We start from the raw sequence: 21,527 nt of genomic DNA on the forward strand, positions 1-21,527 counted from the left end.
TAAATTAAAAGGGAGTAGCCCTGTTACTAGAAAAGTGCGTAGGTGGTGCAGTGACCTTACATCCCTTGGACGTCTGATAAAAAATTAAATTCTAAATTCTTCTCTCGAAAGTCGGGGGAACACGTTCTACCCCCATAACTGGTTAGTCTATTACGAGGTGCGATCGGAAAGTTCAGGCAGAATCGCAGATGGTGCTTGACGGGCTGACAAAGAAAGATTTCCAGGGATGCTTCCAGGCTTGGCAGCGGCGCTGGGATCGTTGTGTTCACTCCCAGGGGAACTACTTCGAGGGTGATGGATGAATTTAATACCTGAGATAAGTGTACGGGTTTTTATACGCGAAGTCTTGAAACCTTCCGATCGCACCTCGTATATCGAAATTTTAAGAAAGATTAAAGGAAATTAAAAAAACATTTTAGTGGAGAATTCTGAATGCATGGGAAGATCAGAACACGATCTGTTACGTCATCGAAGGCAAAGAACTTTGTAGAAGTCGGTGATGTTACAGTGACACGGGCAAAGTCACGTTTGAAGAGGGACGATCTTGTTGCCATGACGACAACAGATTCGATGAACTTATATTTGTGTACAAATATCATTTTTATTATTATTATTATTATTATTAAGTTATTACTGTTTTCTAGAACTGTCACTAAATTTACTTTTAAACTGCATAATGAGACGTATAATTAGTAATCTTACAATTTTTAAGGTGATAAAATAAAATGTGAGTGGAGAATGTGGTAACGAATGGAACGAGGAGAAATATATAAAAAAATGTTAATGGGGAAACCAGAAGGTAAGAGGCCACTTGGCAAAACTAGGCGATCATATAATGTTAACATTAAAATATATCTTAAATAAGTAGGGGTGTAAAAATAAAAACATCGAGATTATCTGTTCGAATGGTATCCTTCTCCTGTCTACGTCTGATTATCTCGAGTTATATATTTCCTTCAGGTATTCTTTTAAAAACTTCGTAAGCGATTCTTTCAAAGGTCCTTTGTAACATTTCGTAAAATGTTAGTGTTACGGTAACCTCCGCCCAGCCTCTAATCTGTAACATCGCCCTTTATTGGTTGTTTGTATCTATCCTCCCTATGCGGAAGACGCATTAGTGAATTGTCCACTTTAAGATTCAGAACTAGTGACACGTAGCGCCTTGTATAGCGGAAACTTCTTCAGCAGGACTGTTCTGCGGGCTATTCTAAACAACTCTGCACAGGCGTTTGCTGTTGAACTAGCAATCGTTGCAGGAAACAATCCTATTGTTCAGTACAGCTTTTGTCGTGCCAGGTATTACTAATAAGCGCACCATGATTCAGTTTTCGAGTTATGTAAAACAGTCACGAGGGAAAAAATAAATATATAAAGAAGAATAAACTCATGATGGATTGTCTCACAGAAAATCTGATCTTGGAAATAATGAACGATCACGGACTCCGTGAAATGACACGATAGGTCGCAGAAACAATCGATAAACGTTTGAACACGTCGAAATGTTAACTATCGATAAGTATCAATTTTGCCCTCGTTTGTAACGTATGGAAAAAACGTTGAGTACCCTGCTATAAAAAAAAGACATCAATGAATTAATTAGGTAATAGCACGTAATAGTTTTGTTCAATTTAGAATTCTCCTGCTTTAACGCCATCTTACCCGTGAAAAGCTTTCCATAAAAGGGACTGTGGTGACCCGGATAAGGTGGCGTAGTCATTATGGAAGTGTGGGTGTCAGATTTTGGGGCAAAAACTGGAATTCGTCAGTCACAGTTCATACGAATTTGAGCAAACGCGGAAACCGTTTTTTGTTTGTTACATTTACAAGGCCGGATTTATTTCTGGGAAGATTAAATTGACAGGCCTACTGTACTCGTATGTTGCTTCTTCCTTTCTTGGTACTAATTTGAGAAATGTTGTCACTTCTGATTTGCAGAGCACTAGAATCTTCGAGAACATAAAATTATTATTTAACACGTTTAGTTGTACAATCTTCTGCCCTGAAAGAAACATCGAAGTGAGCTATTTGAAAACAACCACAAATACAAGTAACCATGCATGTATTAACACAGCAGTTGAGGAGACGGAAGTTCCAGAAATTTTTAATCTCGGGACAAGATTGAAAATTGTAACCCCCCCCCCAAAAAAAAAAAACGGGGCCAAGATGGAGAAGTGAAAAATCCCCACCTCTTTCGGGCATCGAACCCCGTTCGTACCCGCTAGAACCCAATCTGCTTACACCCGGCTCAAGTTATGTTAGGCCTTTTTTTGTGTGATAATTTGTTGTGCATTGTATTACGCTAATTTTCTGATAAGTGATGTTTTCTGAAGAGCTAGGGAAACGTTTAATCTCACGTTACAGATTCTTCCACAAAAACGTGTGAACGCGTATGCCACACATTTTAACCAGTCATAGGCACTGTGTGTGTGTGCGCGGAACCGTCAAACCTCGGTCACACGTTTGTTGAAACGACAGCTAAAATTGGCACATATCCCACTGCCATCACGAAATGAAAACTTGATGAAAAATACGCCAGTTCAGTCGTACTCAAATCCGGCGTTGTAAACTATTTAACAGCTATGAATAACATACATGACGTCCAATAATTGATGCGAGTAGAGTAGCAACTTGAGCTGCCCCACCACAATGACGAAGCTGGTGTCCGTTTACCATCAATAGTCACATGGGCGCCGACATTTAAACTGAACGCTATTACACATATTTCAGGGAACACGTAACACTCATACAAAATATCACAGACTTGTGTTTCGAGAACTGCACAGTCAACGTTTGAAACAACGCCATTCGAGCGATGTCGCTTACCAGTTCGTGTTCTGGTACGTGCGGCCGCTCCTTCACACCCGTCTGGCCTGGGCAACAAGTACCGACTGCAGTTGCTTGTTTCTCCCACCAGATGGCATTGCCATGTTTTTGTATTGATCAGTTGCTAGGATACCATGGTATGTCACTTCGGTCTCCCACATAACGCATGCAGACTTGTTTCGTGGTGATGGAAATCTCTTCGCAGTTAACCTCTTGGGGCGAAGTATCGCACACTTGTCTGGCTGTTAATCCCCACGGACAGAGCACATTGGAGTGAGTCTGATTTGTTTTTGGCATCTAATGATTTTACTCGGTACTTCATCAACAAACATAGCAGTTGTCGAATTGTCTTTATCTCTGCAGTCCCTTCGAAGTCACCGTGGTTTTCCTCTGGTCTCTTACGACTGCACTTAAACGTCAGCCTGATACAGCCTCGCTACGTCACAGACGAGTAAGAGTGAAATTCCAAACTTGTTCTTCATGCCACATCATGTAGACTGACACCCCTATATAAGTTTATAAGCGTACAAAGCATGTTTTTCCGAATCGATACAGATGAAGGTCAGATACTGTTCAAAAAATCTCAGACGTGGTTGGTAACAGCAATGGCGGATTGCTTGTGTGACTTCAGTGTGTTTAGATTGTGCCATTAGCGTTACTTTCACATTTCACACAAAGTTTTCTTGGTTTTTCTTAGTCCCTCCACACCATTTCCGGGATAATGCCTTATGCCCAATCGTGCAGTCTTAAAAATAAAAGTTCCGGAGAAGCCAGACACAGTTCCAGGTTGAATGAAATGATCATGAATCATTGTATGAAGTCCTCATCGTTGTTGCTTGATATCTTTATGCTATTAAATGTAGAATTAAAGTATACTCGAGCAAACAAATGATAAGTTAGGGAATCTAGGCATAACCTATGCCTTTGTTTATATTTTATCTGAATTCTTGTCCTCTTAAATAATTCCATAGCCCACTTTTGCTTTGCAGAAACACTGGGTAAAGTAACGTCTTCGTTTTTATGTAAATGAAGTTCTACATTTGACACCAAGGATCAGTTTTTAACCTAGGATAGTTTCCACAATCATCAAAATTCAGTTTTGCTTTTCATTATAAAGAAGGATTAAGAACGCCTGAAAAAATTTGACGAACAAAAATTGATTTATTTTCCAAACACATTTCAATTTGAATAATACATATATAGTTTAACATTTCTTAATTTTTCAGTTATCATTATTTTATACAAAAGTTGAACACTTTTATTTCAGTACAATGCAGAACATAATATTCACTTTACTATGCAACAACAACAACAACAATATTAAGAATAATAATAACACTTAATAACCACTCAGTTTTGGAACGAAAAATATATACAATTCCTGTGAAAAATACAGTTTAATGGAGTATTTACTCCAATAAAGTATGTAACAAATGAAGCTCGTTTATTGGAATCACTATTCCCAGGACCAGAGGCTGGGAATTATGTTGGGTCATTCATTCAGAGTTAACACGTGGCATGCATTCATACCCTCAGCAACACCACGAGATCTGTCACGTATCAAAATTATACCAAATGAGTAAATTGTTGACTCCCACAATCCTCGTCCCTATTGTCTCTGAAGCTTAAGACTTTTAGTTTGAGGTTCATGATATTTTCAGTGCTACAGACAATTCTCAAAAGACACCAGAAACATAACTTACTAATTAACTAACTACATGGAGCACAGTCTTTTATGAGAAGCTAATAGATTGACAATCAGCTAGTTCCAGAATTTCCTACTCTTTATAGAGCCTTTCTATTACGAGCCAAGAACTATTTTCTTAAGATCTATTAATATCATCCCCTTGTCTATGCGTAGGTCTTCCATTCTGCCCCTTTCCATCAGGTATTCTAACCAAACTTTTGTATAAAATTCTCATCTCCTTGTTGAAATACTCTAAATTAGGTTGTGAAGTCTTCATAATAGTACTGGTTAGTTACTAAGCTAAGTTACTTTGTTGTAGCACCTTGATGTTTCGGATTACATTTCCAACAGTTCCAAAAATCTGTCTCCATCTTCAGTAAAAGTGGTCACACAACAAAACCGCAAAAATCGTATAACCTAACCTAACCTAAACTCTCAACATGATTAAACCCAGTGTGCAAAATCAAGTATTTAAATGCTAAAATGCACAAGACCAACAATCAAGAAGATAAAAACCCATCACATGGTACAACATTATTATATTTATGTAACCAAACACATTTTGTCCATACCTGAGACATCTTCAAGGGTTTCCTGCACATAATTTTTACAAACACAGAATATTCCATTAACAATTTCTGTGTTCAGAATTCCTTCACTAATTATAAACTGTTACAGTTATTAAAGACAAAAGTTACAGAAGAGAAAAAGTATAAATTATTTTATGATATTAATATTTTAACACAATGAATATATTTTCAAAAAAAAGTTTAATACAAAGCTTTGTAATAGTAGATAGTAAATATTTTGATGGAGAAACAATTAAAAATATATAACAAAAACATTTTTGTTAAATAAAAGATATATAACTAACTAACTAGATGGCTTACCGAACCCGAAGGTTCATCACCAAATTAACCAAAGCCCTCCACCGGACCCTGTCCTGGGCCAACAAAATCCAGTCTCCTTCAACTCCTATCTCCCATAGATCCTGCCTGAGATTATCCTCCCATCTACGTCTAGGTCTCCCCAGAGGTCTCTTCCCCTCAGGCTTCCCGACCAATACCAGGTACACACCTCTTGTCCCATCCAAAATAAAAGATATATACTATATATATTTAATAAAAATGTATTTGATCATTTATAATGATTACATGAAATGAGTTTATATTAGTTCAGTCAGCATCATAAAAACTTTTTAATACCGCCTTCACATCATCACTTCTGTCTTTAACATCTCAAACCATCAAACCAGTAACAGAACTGTAAAAATTCTTATAATAAAAGAAAATTAATTGAAATTTGATTGCACTGAAATAAACCACAACTCATAGCAATGCTAGCGGAATCAACACAGGATCTGAATATGTTTCAAAGTAAAGTTCAAGCAGAGTTTATATAAAAACAACTGTTTTGTTCATACAAACAATATGAAATCAATAGTACAATCAAATATTCAAATTTGTTTCACTGACAAACTTTCTCTCTGATTTTTTTAAGATAAGCATATTCAAACGAGTAACCTTAAATTAAAAATACAGTATTACTTTCAATAACACAGTTTTTGGGCTCGATTCCTCGTTGTATCAACGTCAGAAATGCGCAACTAATAACAAAATTTTGTTCCTTAATCTCAGAGTACATAGCTTGTTGTGACATTTTATATATCTCACTAATTTGGGCAAAGAACTTAGTCACTAATTTCCTGTGTGTATACAGGATGCGCAATCTAACTTTGCGACCTCAAATATTTCTCTCATTTTAACATATACAAAAATTTCTAAATAAAATTTATAGTGTTTTGATAGGATATAAGTTGTAAAATATTAATTATGGAATCGTTGATATGAAGTTATCAAAATTAACTTCTGTTTTTTTTTTAAAACTGGAACCCCTTTTCATTAACCTGATTTGAGGCGACCTCATGCAACACTTTCACATTTGATGAACTGATACTGACATGTCACCATTCAACGTACGAGATACAAATGCATCAATACATATTTACAACGAAAATCGTAATGTTTAACAAAAGTAACAGTAATAACTATTCATACTGGCATCTACACACTTTCGGACGAATTGAATTGAGGAAGTATTCACCAATAGCAAAGTTTTAAGTAATGGAGCAGCACATGCTACAAAAATGCACTGCTGAATTTCTTCTGCTCTGGTTGTGGTTTCTGATAAATCTTATCCTTTGTTCCCAAAAGAAAGAAAAATAATTGGGTTAAATCTGACAAACTTGGTGGGAACCACATAGGTCCACTGCATCCAATCAAGCATCACGGTTGTCCCGCACATTATGCACACATAGCAAGATAAATACTTCATAGACAATTTCCTGATCACTGAATTAGTTTATTCTTAGTGTACGAAACAAAGTTTGGCACAAGACCTGCATTGCTTCATCATATTTTTTGTAGTGGCAGAACATACCCTGAGACCATTGCTAAGCAACCCAGTCAGTACTGGTGGATGCTGAGAACCCCAAGAAGGATACATTGAACAATTTTTGTGATTTTTTTTATGTACTTAATGGTTTGCTGCTAATACATGTGTAACAACTCGCTTTCTTTAAAATTTCTCCTGTCTTTATCTCTGTAACTGTTCAACATTGGACTGAGGTATATTTGATTACTTCAATTCAAATTTACCCAAGAATCACTCCCTACAGGTGTGGCAGGAGCCTACTTTCCAGTATTCTCTCTGTATGTTGTACCACATACCTTGAATATCAGTTTTACTTTTTTAAATTTATAAGAATTTCCAAATTCTGCCCCAGCAACCTCTTTGTACTGGGCTCTGCATTCCCCATCTCCAGAAAATGACAACCTAAGCAAATGTCCATTACATGGATGTCCTTGAAACACAAAATGGTAACATCTTCATGAAATATAAAGTGCTTTTCTTTACTATACTCTACTTCTGAGCACTAAAATGTTCCATCCATGTTATTTATTCACTTTGAGCACTTCATTCCTGAATATTAGTGTGGACAGAACCATTTGTGCCCTGTAAAATTAAGTTCTTACACCTTGATATTGGCACATACATTAACCTCAAATTTACAATTTACAAACTGCAAATTTACAAGTTAAAAAATAATATTGGCTATAAGACATCTACCATGATTATCCAAATACCAAGTGACAGTTATTAAAATGCACTTCAGTCCTTTTGAGAAAAGAGAATATTATAATGCTGTAGTCTTCATTTATACCTGCTCCATTTTGGCACTTTTCCAGCAACAGGTAAATTGTTCTACTTATTTTAATGAATATGTATTACTATAATGTTGTAAAGTTTAACAATAACATGTCAACTTGATTTCTCAGCAATTGCTGATGTCATGATGTCAATTCCTCTTAGACATTGCAGCCTTACCTTTATGCATAACATTTTCATAATAAAAAAACACAATGTTTGGATAAATATAGTAAAGCAAATAAGAACAAAGATTCATATTAAGAGTCTCGTAAAAATATTCAAAACCAACATTACATTACATGGCTTGAAATATATCTTCAACAGACTTAATGTAATAAACTGCAATTAGATTTTATTTAATTCACAGGCTGCCAATCAGTTTTGAGTCTCGTTTAACTTAACACACCCTAAAATACCTAGGGGTTATTATTAACAAATTATTTCTTTAAATAATCTTCATATTAGACAATGAATTCAGTCAGTTTGAAACACTTCTTTACAAAAAATTGTTTACAATGTATTTTAAAAAACCATTTACTATAACACTTTTAAATTAAAATAGTAATAGTACAACTATTGTAGTTTTATACATTATGTGATTCTGCAGACCATCTGAAAGCAAGCTGCATATCTCATTGGTTCATGGATCACAGACTGGGAATGTCTTGTTTAGTACAGCAGTTAGAGAAGAAAAATAAGTTAGATAATGTTCTTGCATCTGGGACCTGTTGGTCTCATGATAAGGTTCTGTGTGCCGATTTTGTAGCCATATACTAAAGTTATCCACCTCCCTATCATGATTCAGAGTTCATATTAAATTGTAGGTCCCCTATGTTGACCATTTTCATCATTTGGAGTAATAGATCAATCCTATGGGTGTCATAACCTCAGATATGAATTATAAACTTACATAGGGTTAGCAGGGGCTGAATAGGTTATCATAATCCATCCAACCAAATAACCGCTTGAAGATTTCTGTCTTCTGGGTTGTTGCGCTGTGTAGTCTGGTCGATGTTAACTAGCGTTTCGGAGGTCATACTGCCTCCGTCGTCAGGGCGATGACGGAGGCAGTATGACCTCTGAAATGTTGGTTAACATCGACCAGACTACACAGCGCAACAACCCAGAAGACAGAAATCTTCATACTGACTGCTGTGAAAACCTCAAATCTTACAAATAACCGCTCCCTTGCGTCTACAAAATTGTTAGACAAATTTCCAAGGCCTGTTCTGACCTTCAGAATTACTGTGATGTTGGCTTTATTAAACATTAAATATTCCAGCACCACACCATTAACAGTCATGAAATTCCACCAGAATACCATATGGCCAAAAGCAAAGTCATCCCTGCACCTGCGTAGAGCATTAATACTGTAAAATGATGCAGACCTCTTAGTGTTGTTTAGCGCAGTGGGCCTATCGAATATTTAGAAGTATGTGGTATATCATATATTATAACAATAAAATAACATGTAAATGGCAACAAACCAAAATAGTAATTTATCATTTCAGTCAGATTTGTTGCAGTACTTGTTGAGGTACAGTCGACCATAAATTAAGACTTGAATTTGAAGGTGTATCATATACTTGCAGGACTAGTAGCAAACATCCCATGTAATTTGACAGCATACAGTAGCAAAATATGAAAAGGCATGCCATAATAAAAATGACAGGTACTTGTGTAATGTCCATTCCGTCATATTCAGCATCAGAGTTACAAAAGAATCGGTACAAGCTGAAGTTTATTTATATGCACCCACACTCACAAATATCTCTGAGGCTTAAATTACAATATCCTCCTCCTTGATTTCATCACTCTAGTAATATTTGGTAAAAACTACAAATTGTGAAACCGATCAATCTGCAGTTTTCTCAAGCCTGCCGTTACTTCCACTCTCTTACGTTCAAATATTTTCCCAAGATACTTTCTTTCACCTGTCTTCATCCCTTACAAAGATCCATTCCCATATAAAACAAAATAGGGTATAGTATTTTATATTTTAATCTCTGTTTATAAAGAGTAGTCGTGAAGAAGAAGAGATTCGGAAATAAAACGTGACGGTATTCCTCATATTTAATCTGCTCATAATTTCCTTACATTTTGTTACTGCCATTCCTAAATATTTAATTATAAAAGCATTTATTACCTACATTACAAAATGGCAGAGCTATACATATTACCAGTAATAAATAACCCTTTTGTCCAGATCCTAACTTCACATGATACATACAAATAAAACTGTTTTATTTGTCATTAATTAGACATCTTCTGAAATATGTCATCACTTTGTTATCAGATAATTATATTTCTAAGAAATTTTGGAACTGTCTACATTGATATTTTAAGCTTATTTTGAAAGCATAAAAATAATTTAACGAAGGCCCCTGCTCATTTACTAATACCATGCAATGTTTGGCACGTCATAAAATACTTTGATCGTTGAAATAAGTGGTGTTGTCATTTGCCACAGATGGAAGTTATGTCCCTGCTCTGTTCAACAACATTAAAAATAAGTTTCAGGTATACAATATGTCTGTTGTCTCCATATTGAAACACTTGCAATAATAAAAGTGCAGTCAAGAAATTATACCAATAGAGTAGATGTGTGTAACAAATGGTTGTATACAGAAAACTGGATACACTGCGCATTCAGTGTGGAAAAATTATATCAACAAAAAAAAAAAAAACAGCATAACTCCAATCTATTTTCATTTTAAAAAATTAAGTCAGAATTTTATGTTCAGACACAAATTTATTTTAAGTTTGTTTTAGATAACGTGATCTAACGGTGCGGCAGGTTAATGGATTAATTAAGAGAGTTTCCTCTTTTATTCATCTATTTCCCCTTTGTACTCACTAACTTATTATTATACCAACTGCTACAAGATAATGCAAAGCTGTCTGCATGCGCCTTGATACAGCTTGCTCCCAAAATATCCAACAGGCTTAATTCACTGTTATTAAAGAGCGAATTTCTCAGTCCAATTCAGCGCATACATCAATAATTTCATTCCTCTGCTTGATTTAGTGGTACTATGGACAGTACATCCCAATAGGAAGATATGCCATGACCTCAAACAGATATTATGACCTCAGGAGATGGGTATATTTCTCCCTCACAGCATACAGAAATAACATTGCTATGCTACAGGATATGCTAGGTCATCAGGTATGACACTGTATCGTATAACAGGAGGTGTCGCCTTGCTTCCGTCATCACCACGAAGAGGCCAAGACTGTGGTGGACACGTGACGCATCGCCTCACAAATACTGCCATTCCAAATATTCCAAATATCGAAATTGACAGGGCAAAAAACATTAATGCTTTGATTCCATCTTGAGTCTGGTGATGCTGCAGAATTGGAATGCTGGTTTCTGAATGGTTCTTCATTTCTATCATGTGTAGCTCCTCTTCAATTGGACTAGCTCCAGAAGAATTTTCCTTGGGGTCTATAAGGCGAATAATGAATCTACCTCTTTCGCGCGGCCAATATTTTGTTACTTGCCTAGGGTTAGGCAGCAACCATGATTGGCCTCCCATTTGCAGATTGTAAAATGGGGCGTCAAACCCTCGGAACCATTTCAAAGCACTGCCTCGCCAGATATTTTCAACTGGTACAAAATAGCTACGGTCATTGTATCTGTCTAAGACCCAGATATCGAGCAGCTTGTCATACGCTACGAACAGCAATGTCCTGTTGTAGTCAGTATCAACTGTCTGTAGAATGGTCTTGGTCTCGTCCGTCCAAATGGCATCGCCACCTTCGTTTCCAAACAGAATATTAAGCTGCAACTGGCCAGAGGCTTGAAGAGTGGCGTTACTGGGATCAATTCTGTATACGAGACGAGTGGAAGTTGCAGTTGTTGTGCCATATGGTGGGCAAAGGATGTACACGGTACTGCCAGTTGATGTGTAACGAATATGTGATGAACATCCTGGCCACAGAGTGCCCTCTTCTATGTTTACCTAAATACAAATATATCTTTTAGTCCATGTGATTAATTACCAAAAATGTTTAAAAATGCTGACTTTTAGCAGCCTCTTATTGTCTAAGCTGGTAGCCCCATAGTACAGGGGTTTAAATTCAATATTCTCATATAATTTTTATATTTTAATCCATACAGCTGCTAATATATCAGCATTATAGGACGTAACATTCGACTCCTTTCACTGCAAATTAAATTAATAAACTTACAAGATTTATTCTAACTAAAGTTGTGTGTGTGTGATCATGTCTATTAATTAATGAATCATGTAAAATATTGAAACCCCCCCCCCCACATTGAATAGTCACAAAAAGATGTCTTTCATTATGCAGAAGATTGTTCTGACATTTTTAATGGAAAAATTAACTGAATTCTTATGTGCAGTGATAATGTATTTAATTAATATCAAAATTCTTAAAATTATATGATTACCAGCCAACACATTTGTGACAGTAATCGACCCAAAATAAATGAAGAGGGGTATAAATCATATTATTGATGTTTACCTTTTGCTGTGTCCAATGCGATGTTCTGAGATCGAACTGCCACAGTTTTAGAGGAATCACTTTTAGGTCAAGTGCCACCAGCAGCTCCTTGTTGGTGTCACACCACGCCACAGGATGTCCTCTGGGTCCCTCATTAGAATTATCACCAACATCAAAATCAGGACAAAATGCATGATTTAAAAATGAATCATTTGACATAACCTCTAAGTTTGGTTTCTGTTTGCGTGATTCCTTATTTGGTACGACATCCCTCTGGTTTATTCTATGCGTTGCTCTGTTACCTAAAGTATGAACAGTTTCATCTTCATTGCGATCCTCACCGAGATCACTGAAATTGGTTCTACTAGAAACGTTGTTCACCGGAACACCAACATTTTCATGCTCCAAATCTGACAGGCATTGTTTACCTATACCTAGTCCTTCGTTCTGAACAGAAGAATCATTATTTAACCTTCTCCCAACTGAGGCATTAAATAAGCGATTATTGTCTTTAACTAATTTCTCTGTAATTGGCGATTGTGTTGGAAGAATGCCCCTGCTGTCAACTTCCTCATAAATTTCTTGATTATTGACTACAGTACTCGATTCTCTGCATTCCAATATTAACGAGTCTTCTAAAATTCTACTTTGATTATCATCTTCATCTTTTGATTTCTTTCTATTCTTTTCAGTATTGTCAGTGGTACTGTAGTTGTTGATCTCTTCTTTAATGTTCTGATTCATTTTCGTGTCATTACAACCATCATCAGTAATCTGAATGGCGGAAAAGTTTCTTGTAACATTGCTTTCGTGTCTGACTGTTCCAGTTGGCACTGCACTATTGTTTCTGGCACTCTGTCCTGTTGGTCTCCCTGTATTGTCACAGCAACACACGTAAGCTGTCCACTGTCTGTCCTTCAGTTCCAGCTGCCATACTGTGTCGCTGCGGGAACTCCTTGGACCGTACACTGCCAACGACCTCTCATCTAATCCTTTGCCTTCACTGCGACCACAAAGAACTACACCTGGATTGTTACTTGAGGTTCCTCTACCTTTCTGAGTGTACCCATCATTGAACAGATTTGTTCTCAGAAGAATCATTCCACCAGAATTTCCCTTTAGCTTGTCATTAGGGAAAATTCGATTCCAAATCCGAGCACTGGTGTCATAACGCCAGAGATCAGTGTACATTTTCAGTTTTGTAGTGTTTTTGGTGCTGCTTGATGGTGACTGGTGACCACCAAACAGCCACCAACTGCTGGCAGAACTATCAAACCACAAAGATGATCCCATACGGGGTCCTGGCCCACGAGTCACGTTTTTAATGTCTGACATCAGCTGTTGCGGCCATTGTTCCCACTGCCATTCTGAAAGAAAAGAAAATAATTAATTAGCTTCCACTTCATATGACATCAGATTTAAAACATCCGTTTCCTTGTTGCGCAACTGGTGTGCTGCCACAACATTTGAGGTGTGCCACAAACGTTTATTAAAAAATTGACAGTGGAATCACGGTTCCCTAGTTAACGTATAATAACGTTTAACAGTAGAAGTATATTTGTACTGAAATACAATTTTATTTAAACATTAATGTATACCTTTACATCTTATCTATACGTGACGTCATCCGCCGACAGCTTAACTATGTGTTGTGTCATGTACTCAACACACTCACACTCTAGAACCGTTCTTTGTTACCAAATAAATGGCCAGAACTCCTAAACCGTAAGAGTTAGCTGAAATCTGTTTGCAAATTTGAAAAGCTCGTGTTTATTTACGTATTTCATCCGCAATATGTCCTGATCTAACTCTTACGCTTTAGACGTGGCAAGCGGTTGAAGTTAAGGAACGAGGGTTAGTTATCACATGTTTTGGGTAATTTTTTCAACAATGTGTAAAATATGCATTATAGAATACAGTAAACATCGTGTAGAAAAAGCCCTTTATATACTCTTTAATTTACATATAGATTTATATTCTCTATCTTACATAGGTCTCGAGTTATTGGCGTTTGAAGAAGTTACACACCAGCGTTACCTTACGTCTTACAGTTTCCGTCGAGTGTACCGTTATTTCATAAACGTTATTCAACGTTAAAAAATTGTATATTTGTGTGTTATAGTTACAAGTCAATGTCTTAACTTTCATAATAAGAATTCCGGAAAGCTGCTGTGTTTTATCGGGCGCCTGGACACTCTGGCCTGCCTAGCAACGAGGCCGCCGATGCGACAGTTAACCTTGGCCAGAAATCTGGTCTCTCACAGATCTCTCGGCAGTGATGCACGCACCTTCCTACATCGCGCTGTTCTGTCCTGGTGGCAAGACGAATGCGAAGACCTTCAGAAAAACAAATTGCGAGTGGTGAAGCCATCTGTACAAGAGCGGCCTCCGTACAACCTGGCAAATTTAAAATTAAGCTCAAGTTTTAACGGAGCCCCGTTACATTTTATGTACATTGCCGTTTGAATTCAAAGTCCACGGGCAGGCCTCCAAATACGGGGTGCGATCGGAAAGTTTCAAGACTGCGCCTATTATTTAAAAACAACCGTACACTTATCTCAGGTATTAAATTCATCCATCACCCTCGAAGTAGTTCCCCTGGGAGTGAACACAACGATCCCAGCGCCGCTGCCAAGCCTGGAAGCATCCCTCAAAATCTTTCTTTGTCAGCCTGTCAAGCACCATCTGCGATTCTGCCTGAATCTCTTCTATCGTCTCAAATCTCCTTCCCTTTAGCTGAATTTTCATCTTTGGGAAGAAGAAGAAGTCACACGGAGCTTAGAAAGGAAGTTGGGGTCGGTTCTTGCAAGATCTTTGAGCTCCTGACAAACGAGAAGTCGATTCTGCTTCTGGTCCTCAGACAGGATGCGTCGCATGTGGAGTTCTTCCTTTAGAATCAGCTGACAGGTCCCATAGCCTATCCCAACAATGTCGCACAAGTCGTTGATGGTACGACGTCGATCTTTGTGAATGGCCTGCCGAATCTTCGTAACATTTTCGGGCGTTGTGCTCGAAGATGGTCGTCCAGAACGCTCGTCATCATCGACAGAGGTTCGGCCATTTTTAAAACGTGAATGCCACACAAAAGTTTGTGCACGACCCATTGCGGACTCCCCAAATGCTTGCTTTAGCATTTCATAGGTTTCCGTAGCCGTTTTGGCGAGTCTTTGGCAAAATTGGATGCACACGCCATTCCGAAATCGCAGGAGGGTCGGTGTAATGCACTACCAAAACGCCCGTAACTAAGAAACAAATGCTAATTCGATGATGCCGGCTGGCACACTGATTCACTATGAATGTAGGCCGCACCCCCTAGCGGCAGAAGCTCGTACTACATCCGGTTCGCCCTCTGTTGACACAGTCTTGAAACTTTCCGATCGCACCTCGTATATCCTCGCCTGTGGCTCTTATTACGGGCCTATTATTATTATTCAAAGTCACTCGCTTTTCAGCGTATGTATACTGCCAGGTCCCTCAACAGTCGGGCAATTTTAATGTTAATCTAACACTCACGCTTCGGAAACAAGGTCGTTTTGATCCAAAGTCCACTGCCAAGGCCTTCGTGCAGCCTTGCTGTCATTTCCTGATTGTCATTTAGCTGTAATCGTAGTTTGGTGTCCTGCTTCGTGCACATGCGCATTCAAGTCAGCCAACCATAGGGTTTCTGTGACGTCATCGACGCTTATTCGCCTCCGAGTGTACAAGGCAATGCTATTAATATGATACGAAGTTGGATCTTACAAAACTAGTTGCGGATGTGAACTGTGTTGAACTTGCTCAGGATCTGGTCCACAGGCCTGATTCTGCGAAGATGATTATCATCCTTGAAGCACGAAATAACACATTTGACAGCGAGCATTGTACTAAGAAGTTCGCCTTCTTATACTGTCCGATTTTGTGGACATTATTACAGAACGGCCATGTTTAAAATTGTGTCAATACGAGCATTGTTATCAGTCACTGATCAGCGGATTTATAATGGTTTCTACGCTAAACATAAAGTTTTCTGTGAATTCAAGCATCATGTAGCGAAGGTAAATAAATCTTTGAGCGTGAGTGTCACGTTCCAGTCGCTTCGCCCTCGAGAAAACGCCCGGAACCCACGACCCTTTGAGTAGGAGGATGACTGGGCATCAGAGGCGGCCCTGACACGGTGGCTAAGAGAAATTCGCTTTCTCTGCAGGGAATCGAATTCCGGTTGTCCAAAGATGTCTTACGTTACATCCAAGATGGCTTACCGAACCCGAAGGTTCATCACCGAATTAACCAAAGCACTCCACCGGACCCTGTCCTGGGCCAACAAAATCCAGTCTCCTTCAACTCCTATCTCCCATAGACCCCGCCTGACATTATCCTCCCATCTATGTCTAGGTCTCCCCAGCGGTCTCTTTCCTTCAGGCTTCCTGACCAATACCGCGTGAACACCTCTTGTCCCATCCATGCGCGCTACATGCCCAGCCCATCTCATTCTTCTCGACTTAATTACCCTTCAACGTTCGCATGGAAGGAATTACCTCCATCTGCAGGAATTCTTCGCCGTCTAAAATCTTCTGATCGGAATTTTCTTGTTTACGATTGAGAGGGTTTGCGATGGTTAACGACTTGCATGACGCTCATTGGCGTCAGTCAGTTGCATCGTCGTCATGGCGACGGGATGGGCGAAGAACATCTTGCTTGTTGTTATGGCAACCTGATCGATGCGGCAGGCAGCGAGAGCAAATCGACCCTTTGTGCTGAGCTGGTCTCTTGGAAACACGAGTGTCACGTGGCAAACCGATCACACCCATTGGCCGTAAAGGGACCCGACCGATCAAGCAAGTCAGCGCCCGCCTGTGTCCTCTCAGGATTGGAATAAACTCACATTCGTTCAGAGTTTCGGAAGAAGACATATTTACCCTGAAAGACTGTTTAGAACGACATCTTGCTGAATAAGTGGGAACTAACAAATGCTGTTAGAAATTCTTTCGAAAGGAACGTCGTGTTGCGATTCAACTTTAAAGAACATGTAAAGATGTCTTCATTTCCTAACAATGCGTAGACTATAATGAACAAGAGAATTTGTTACGTACGGACGTTCTGAACTACCTTTTTTTAGACTCAATCCAAAATCCAGATGGCCTCGACAGCTGCAAAAGGGAGCCACATTATCGGGAAGTCATGGGTCTGGTTCTTGAGAAAACAACAACAAAACTGAGTGAATGGGCCGAGTTTGATTCTTGAGAAAGGTCCAGGAACGTATTGTTAATCGGGATATGGTGTAGGTAAACTTCTTCGCCGTAAAAAGGTTCGTAAGCCGAAAAGTTATTTAGTTATTTGTTACATCAACAGAGTGCGCCCAACATGCCTAAGCCTGTTTAGCTGCTTCATACGTCTGCTTTCGAAGATAAATGCCCAACAATGAACTCACGCTGCATTGTTGCAAAAGGCGTGATGCTTAAAACAGACAATTGACTGTAGAACAACAATCGATTTTTTTATCACACTAATTAAGAGCTTCGAGTTGTGAGACTTTTGGGACACCCGTGTAATTAAAGGAACCTTCATTGTAAGTGCCCTACGGTCTACAGACTCCTGACTGCATCAGAATAAAACGCTTTCAGTAGGCTTTGCCCCATTCATGAACATCTTCTTCCTATGACACCGAAAGTCGTGATTCAGCACATCGTATCCGGGAGGTCCCGGGTTCATATCACGGCCCTGAAACCGGCTATTCTGACTGGGGTTTTTCGAGGTCTTTCTCAGCCCCTCGAGGCAAATGCCGGGATAGCGTCTTAAATTAGGCCACGACCGCTTCCTTCCACATCCTTTCCAATTCATTATTCACTTTCATCCTCTCATTCGACGTTGTATAGTCTGAGCTACTGAAAAAAGTGTCGTTAAATACAGAATAAATATCTTAGCGTGATTGACGCTCATTTCAAATGAACTTTCACGAATTCTTATTCCTCTCCTGCCTTCTCTCTCTCTCTCTCTCTCTCTCTCTCTTCGCTGATCGATCTGTCCGAAGCCTCGGTCGCAGCGAAGAGTGAGACAGGAAGATTATCATCGATGGTAAAGAAGTTAATGACGTGGAAGGACGCGCCTGTGACCTATTTCAAGGCACTGTTGAGGCGACGTTAAAAATACCCCCATTCTCCTTACACACGAAGACGTAGCAAGGCTCAGTAATGAAAGTTGTTTTGATGATGCCTGCTTCTCCACTCATGCGGACAACGACCACTCAAATCGCCATCCTTTCCGTAAATTCTTGGCGTAGAATCGTAAACTCAAAGACACGAAGGCCTAGATAAATAAATTAATACGTCTCCAGTCTAGAGACCAGTGACACCCCCCCCCCCCAACTGCTGTGGCATTTAACGTCCCAGGGGGGGGGGGGGGGGTTGTCGCTGTCTCGGGAGATTGATTTTGACGCTGGTAACTCGTAATTGCGCTGTTGGCGTCTACAGCATGATGACCCTCACGTCAGCGTTGGAGGATTAACTAATTAGCCAGCCCAGACTGTGTTAGAGGGAGGGTCTGAGGTTGCCCTGGAATGCCTACAACATGACAACGTCTTTTAATGACGGAAAAAGAAGATTCACCAACCCTGTACGTTTGTAAATCTGAGTTATACAATGAAAAGATTCCCCACTCCGCCCTCCGAAATGAAATCAGAGATGCTTTACTAACACGAATAAAATTTCTGGCTTCGGGGCTCGGAACATCTTTGTTTGCGAGTCTTATGAACGGCGAAATGGAGATTATTCTGCATGAAGCATCGGCAGTGGCCTATTTTAAGCTGCTACCCTAGCTATGTTTTGTAAAAGGAAGTATGGATCTCCGCCATGATTATCGATGTCCATATTTCTGAATATGAAGTAGGAATACTAACCACTCGACCCTCAAGTTCAATTATCGTAAAAAGTGTTGCCTTAAAAAACATATACAGGGTGATTCTAAAGGTTAGGGCCAAACTGAAGGAACGTGTAGATGGACTCGGAGAGAACAACTTTCGAATAGGAATCCATGTCCTCCGATGTTATCCTGAGTCAATCGAGGCCATTGAAGGTAGGGGAGTCTGATAACATTTTGTTTGTAAGATTGCTAATGTAATCCTTGTACATTAATAGAAAAAACAAAATTAAGCTAGTAGGAGAATAGCAAAGTACGATTAATCGAAAGTTGTTCTCTCTGAGTCCCTCTATACGTTCCTTCAGTTTGGCTCTAACCTTTTGAATCACCCTGTATATGCCTTCCCCTGTCTTCTGATTGGTCGTCTTGGAAGAGGTTTCTTTATCAGAGTACATTATGCGTTAATGTTTCCCACGTCCTAAAAATATTACGAAAATTCCGTTTCTAGTGGTCGCGTGTAGGAAGGCTCAATTACATCGTCACTTTGATTCCAGCTAAAATTTCCTACGAAAGTCAACGTAACTTGTAAATCAATAAATATGATACTTATTATTCAAATCGCTCCTGATACTGAATTAGACAGAGCACCGGAAAGTTTCGAGGTTCCCAGAAAGTACGTCACAGCCACACCGTCATCACGTGTCCAGTTTTCGAAACCAACGCAAAATCATGTTATCGACTTTTTGCTTAAAACCTCGAACCACTTCAAATTTTATATTCTTAACGAGACAACTGCACGGAGCAGAGTCCTTCCTGAGAAGCTGAAAGTTCCCGCATTTTGTAAAACCCGAAACTTCATTATTGTTTTCACAACACTCCGACACCACTCCCTATCCTGAGCGAACTCAATCCAACCCTCTCCCCCATAACACACCTTCAGGGTCACCCCTAGTAACATTTGTACAGTAATGTTGTAGAGTTACTCGTTATGTAATTCTCACGTTTTCCTCAGCATCCTGTTCTCAAACGCTCAGCGAAATGCCAAGTTGCTCACCCACAGAAAACAATAAGAGTTTAATTACAATTTCTTATATTTTAATTCGTTGGTGTTTCGACAGGAAACGAGAAAATAAATCCTGAAATTAATGGTATGAAACATTCCCCGAGACTAATTTCTCTTTATTACTTTGTGAATGTAATATTTTATTTGAATTGTGGAATATTTTAGAAGAATTTCGTATTTTAATTTACCGAGAATTCTGGTGACGAGAAGTCAACACTGGCCCGCTGTTCTCAGTGTTCATTTGTAGACCTAACCTAACTTTAGCATCATCTTGTAGATGCCAACGTTTCGACAAAACAGTCTCTTCAGTCCTGAACAGGGAGGCAGTATTTTTCTCCGAAATGTTGGTGTCTTTCTACAAGTCCACGCGCCGAAACATCGCAGTCCGAACTTCAGTTCACGCGCAGCGTCTAATAACGTTTCTGTTAATTTACACTCCTTCGAATTAACGATCAACGCAGGTTTAAACAAGTTTAAGTGTTGATATATTCCATTAAATGTCATCCTCTCCTTATTTTCTTTGGCGTATTCCAAAGCAACGGCGACAAAGAATCTACGTGTTTCAGGCCATTATGTATAGAAAATACATCAGGCAAATGTTTACCTAATCAGGCATTGCTGTAGGTTTCGTTTAAACGTAGGTAATTTTGTATCTAAATCCGGTTTAAAACAATAATTAAGAGTTGAAAATACCTTAAACAGGAGGCGGGTAGATGGACACAGTTGTAATCCTGTAAAATGAATTCCTAATATGCAATGATTTTGACAGTTTTTTATGACGATACCATAACCTATAATCTTCCTATGAGACTTGAGTCTGTTTATGGTCTACTTCGCCATTCGATGTCTGCCAACACTTAACGAGGCGTTTATTTCACGTGCTGAGTAACTGTGTAATTACCCTAATATTAAAGCGACAGTAACGTCCTATATTAATCCCCAAGGTTTACTCCAACATGCCATGCATCTACGTTAATAGCAAATTGGCACTAATGTTGCGTTATTAAGCCTCGGGTTTTTCTCAGCGCCAGTGTAGCACCAGCGAACCGCATCAAGTCTTGGAGATTTCTCAAACTTGCTTGTCTGTCCCACAGGGGTGCGGTCCCCAGCCAAATAAACTCACCTGCAGTGTAACCCCTGTCAGCAGCCGTGGGCCCCGAATGAGGGCCGGTCTCTTGCGTCACAGCCCTTGTTCCTACACCCACAATCACAACGACCACCTGCAAAGTCCACCAGCTCATTGTTACGAGCGTTCTACACTACCGCTCCGGTAGCCGGACAGAAAGGCCTCCTGCCGTACGACCTCGCGCATGTCACGTCGCTACCCTTTTGTTTATAAGGTGCATAAACCTCGCACGTCTATCGATACGAAATAGTACGTAGCATCACCACGCCGCCAGGCATAGGTGTGAGTAGTATCTGGGAATGTGTGCGTCAGTG

At 39.2% G+C, this 21,527-nt stretch overlaps 2 protein-coding genes and 1 long non-coding RNA gene across 4 annotated transcripts in view; 1 reads left to right on the forward strand and 2 right to left on the reverse strand.

The window, feature by feature from the left end:
• The window catches only part of LOC110833724 (CB1 cannabinoid receptor-interacting protein 1), a 36,555-nt gene extending 33,635 nt beyond the window's left edge, over positions 1-2,920 (reverse strand). Inside the window, exon 1 of the mRNA XM_022072142.2 lies at positions 2,824-2,920. The gene's annotated coding sequence lies outside the window, so the exon portion shown is untranslated. The remainder of the gene's footprint in view (positions 1-2,823) is intronic.
• A 50-nt stretch (positions 2,921-2,970) lies between these two features.
• On the forward strand, positions 2,971-5,037 carry LOC147871144 (uncharacterized). The gene is made up of 2 exons (XR_015532744.1): positions 2,971-3,096; positions 3,187-5,037. It is a non-coding gene; the product is annotated as an uncharacterized LOC147871144 (long non-coding RNA).
• Positions 5,038-9,179: 4,142 nt separating this feature from the next.
• On the reverse strand, positions 9,180-21,494 carry LOC110833723 (uncharacterized). Of its 2 annotated transcripts, XM_087341003.1 has the most exons (4): positions 15,707-15,831; positions 14,482-14,530; positions 12,215-13,560; positions 9,180-11,688 (listed from the first exon to the last, which is right to left on the reverse strand). In XM_087341003.1, exons 3-4 carry the CDS (start codon positions 13,526-13,528, stop codon positions 10,861-10,863), a joined length of 2,142 nt encoding a protein of 713 aa, XP_087197129.1. In that variant the 5' UTR covers positions 13,529-13,560; positions 14,482-14,530; positions 15,707-15,831; the 3' UTR covers positions 9,180-10,860. The 2 variants fall into 2 exon arrangements, with proteins under 2 accessions (XP_087197129.1, XP_021927832.2); XM_022072140.2 differs by lacking the exons at positions 14,482-14,530; positions 15,707-15,831 and adding an exon at positions 21,211-21,494.
• Positions 21,495-21,527: the final 33 nt, after the last annotated feature.

This window comes from Zootermopsis nevadensis, unplaced genomic scaffold (genome assembly GCF_977971745.1).
Source record: "Zootermopsis nevadensis isolate Lab colony 2312 unplaced genomic scaffold, Znev_1.0 Znev_ptg000061l, whole genome shotgun sequence".
NCBI classification, from domain to species: domain Eukaryota; kingdom Metazoa; phylum Arthropoda; class Insecta; order Blattodea; family Termopsidae; genus Zootermopsis; species Zootermopsis nevadensis.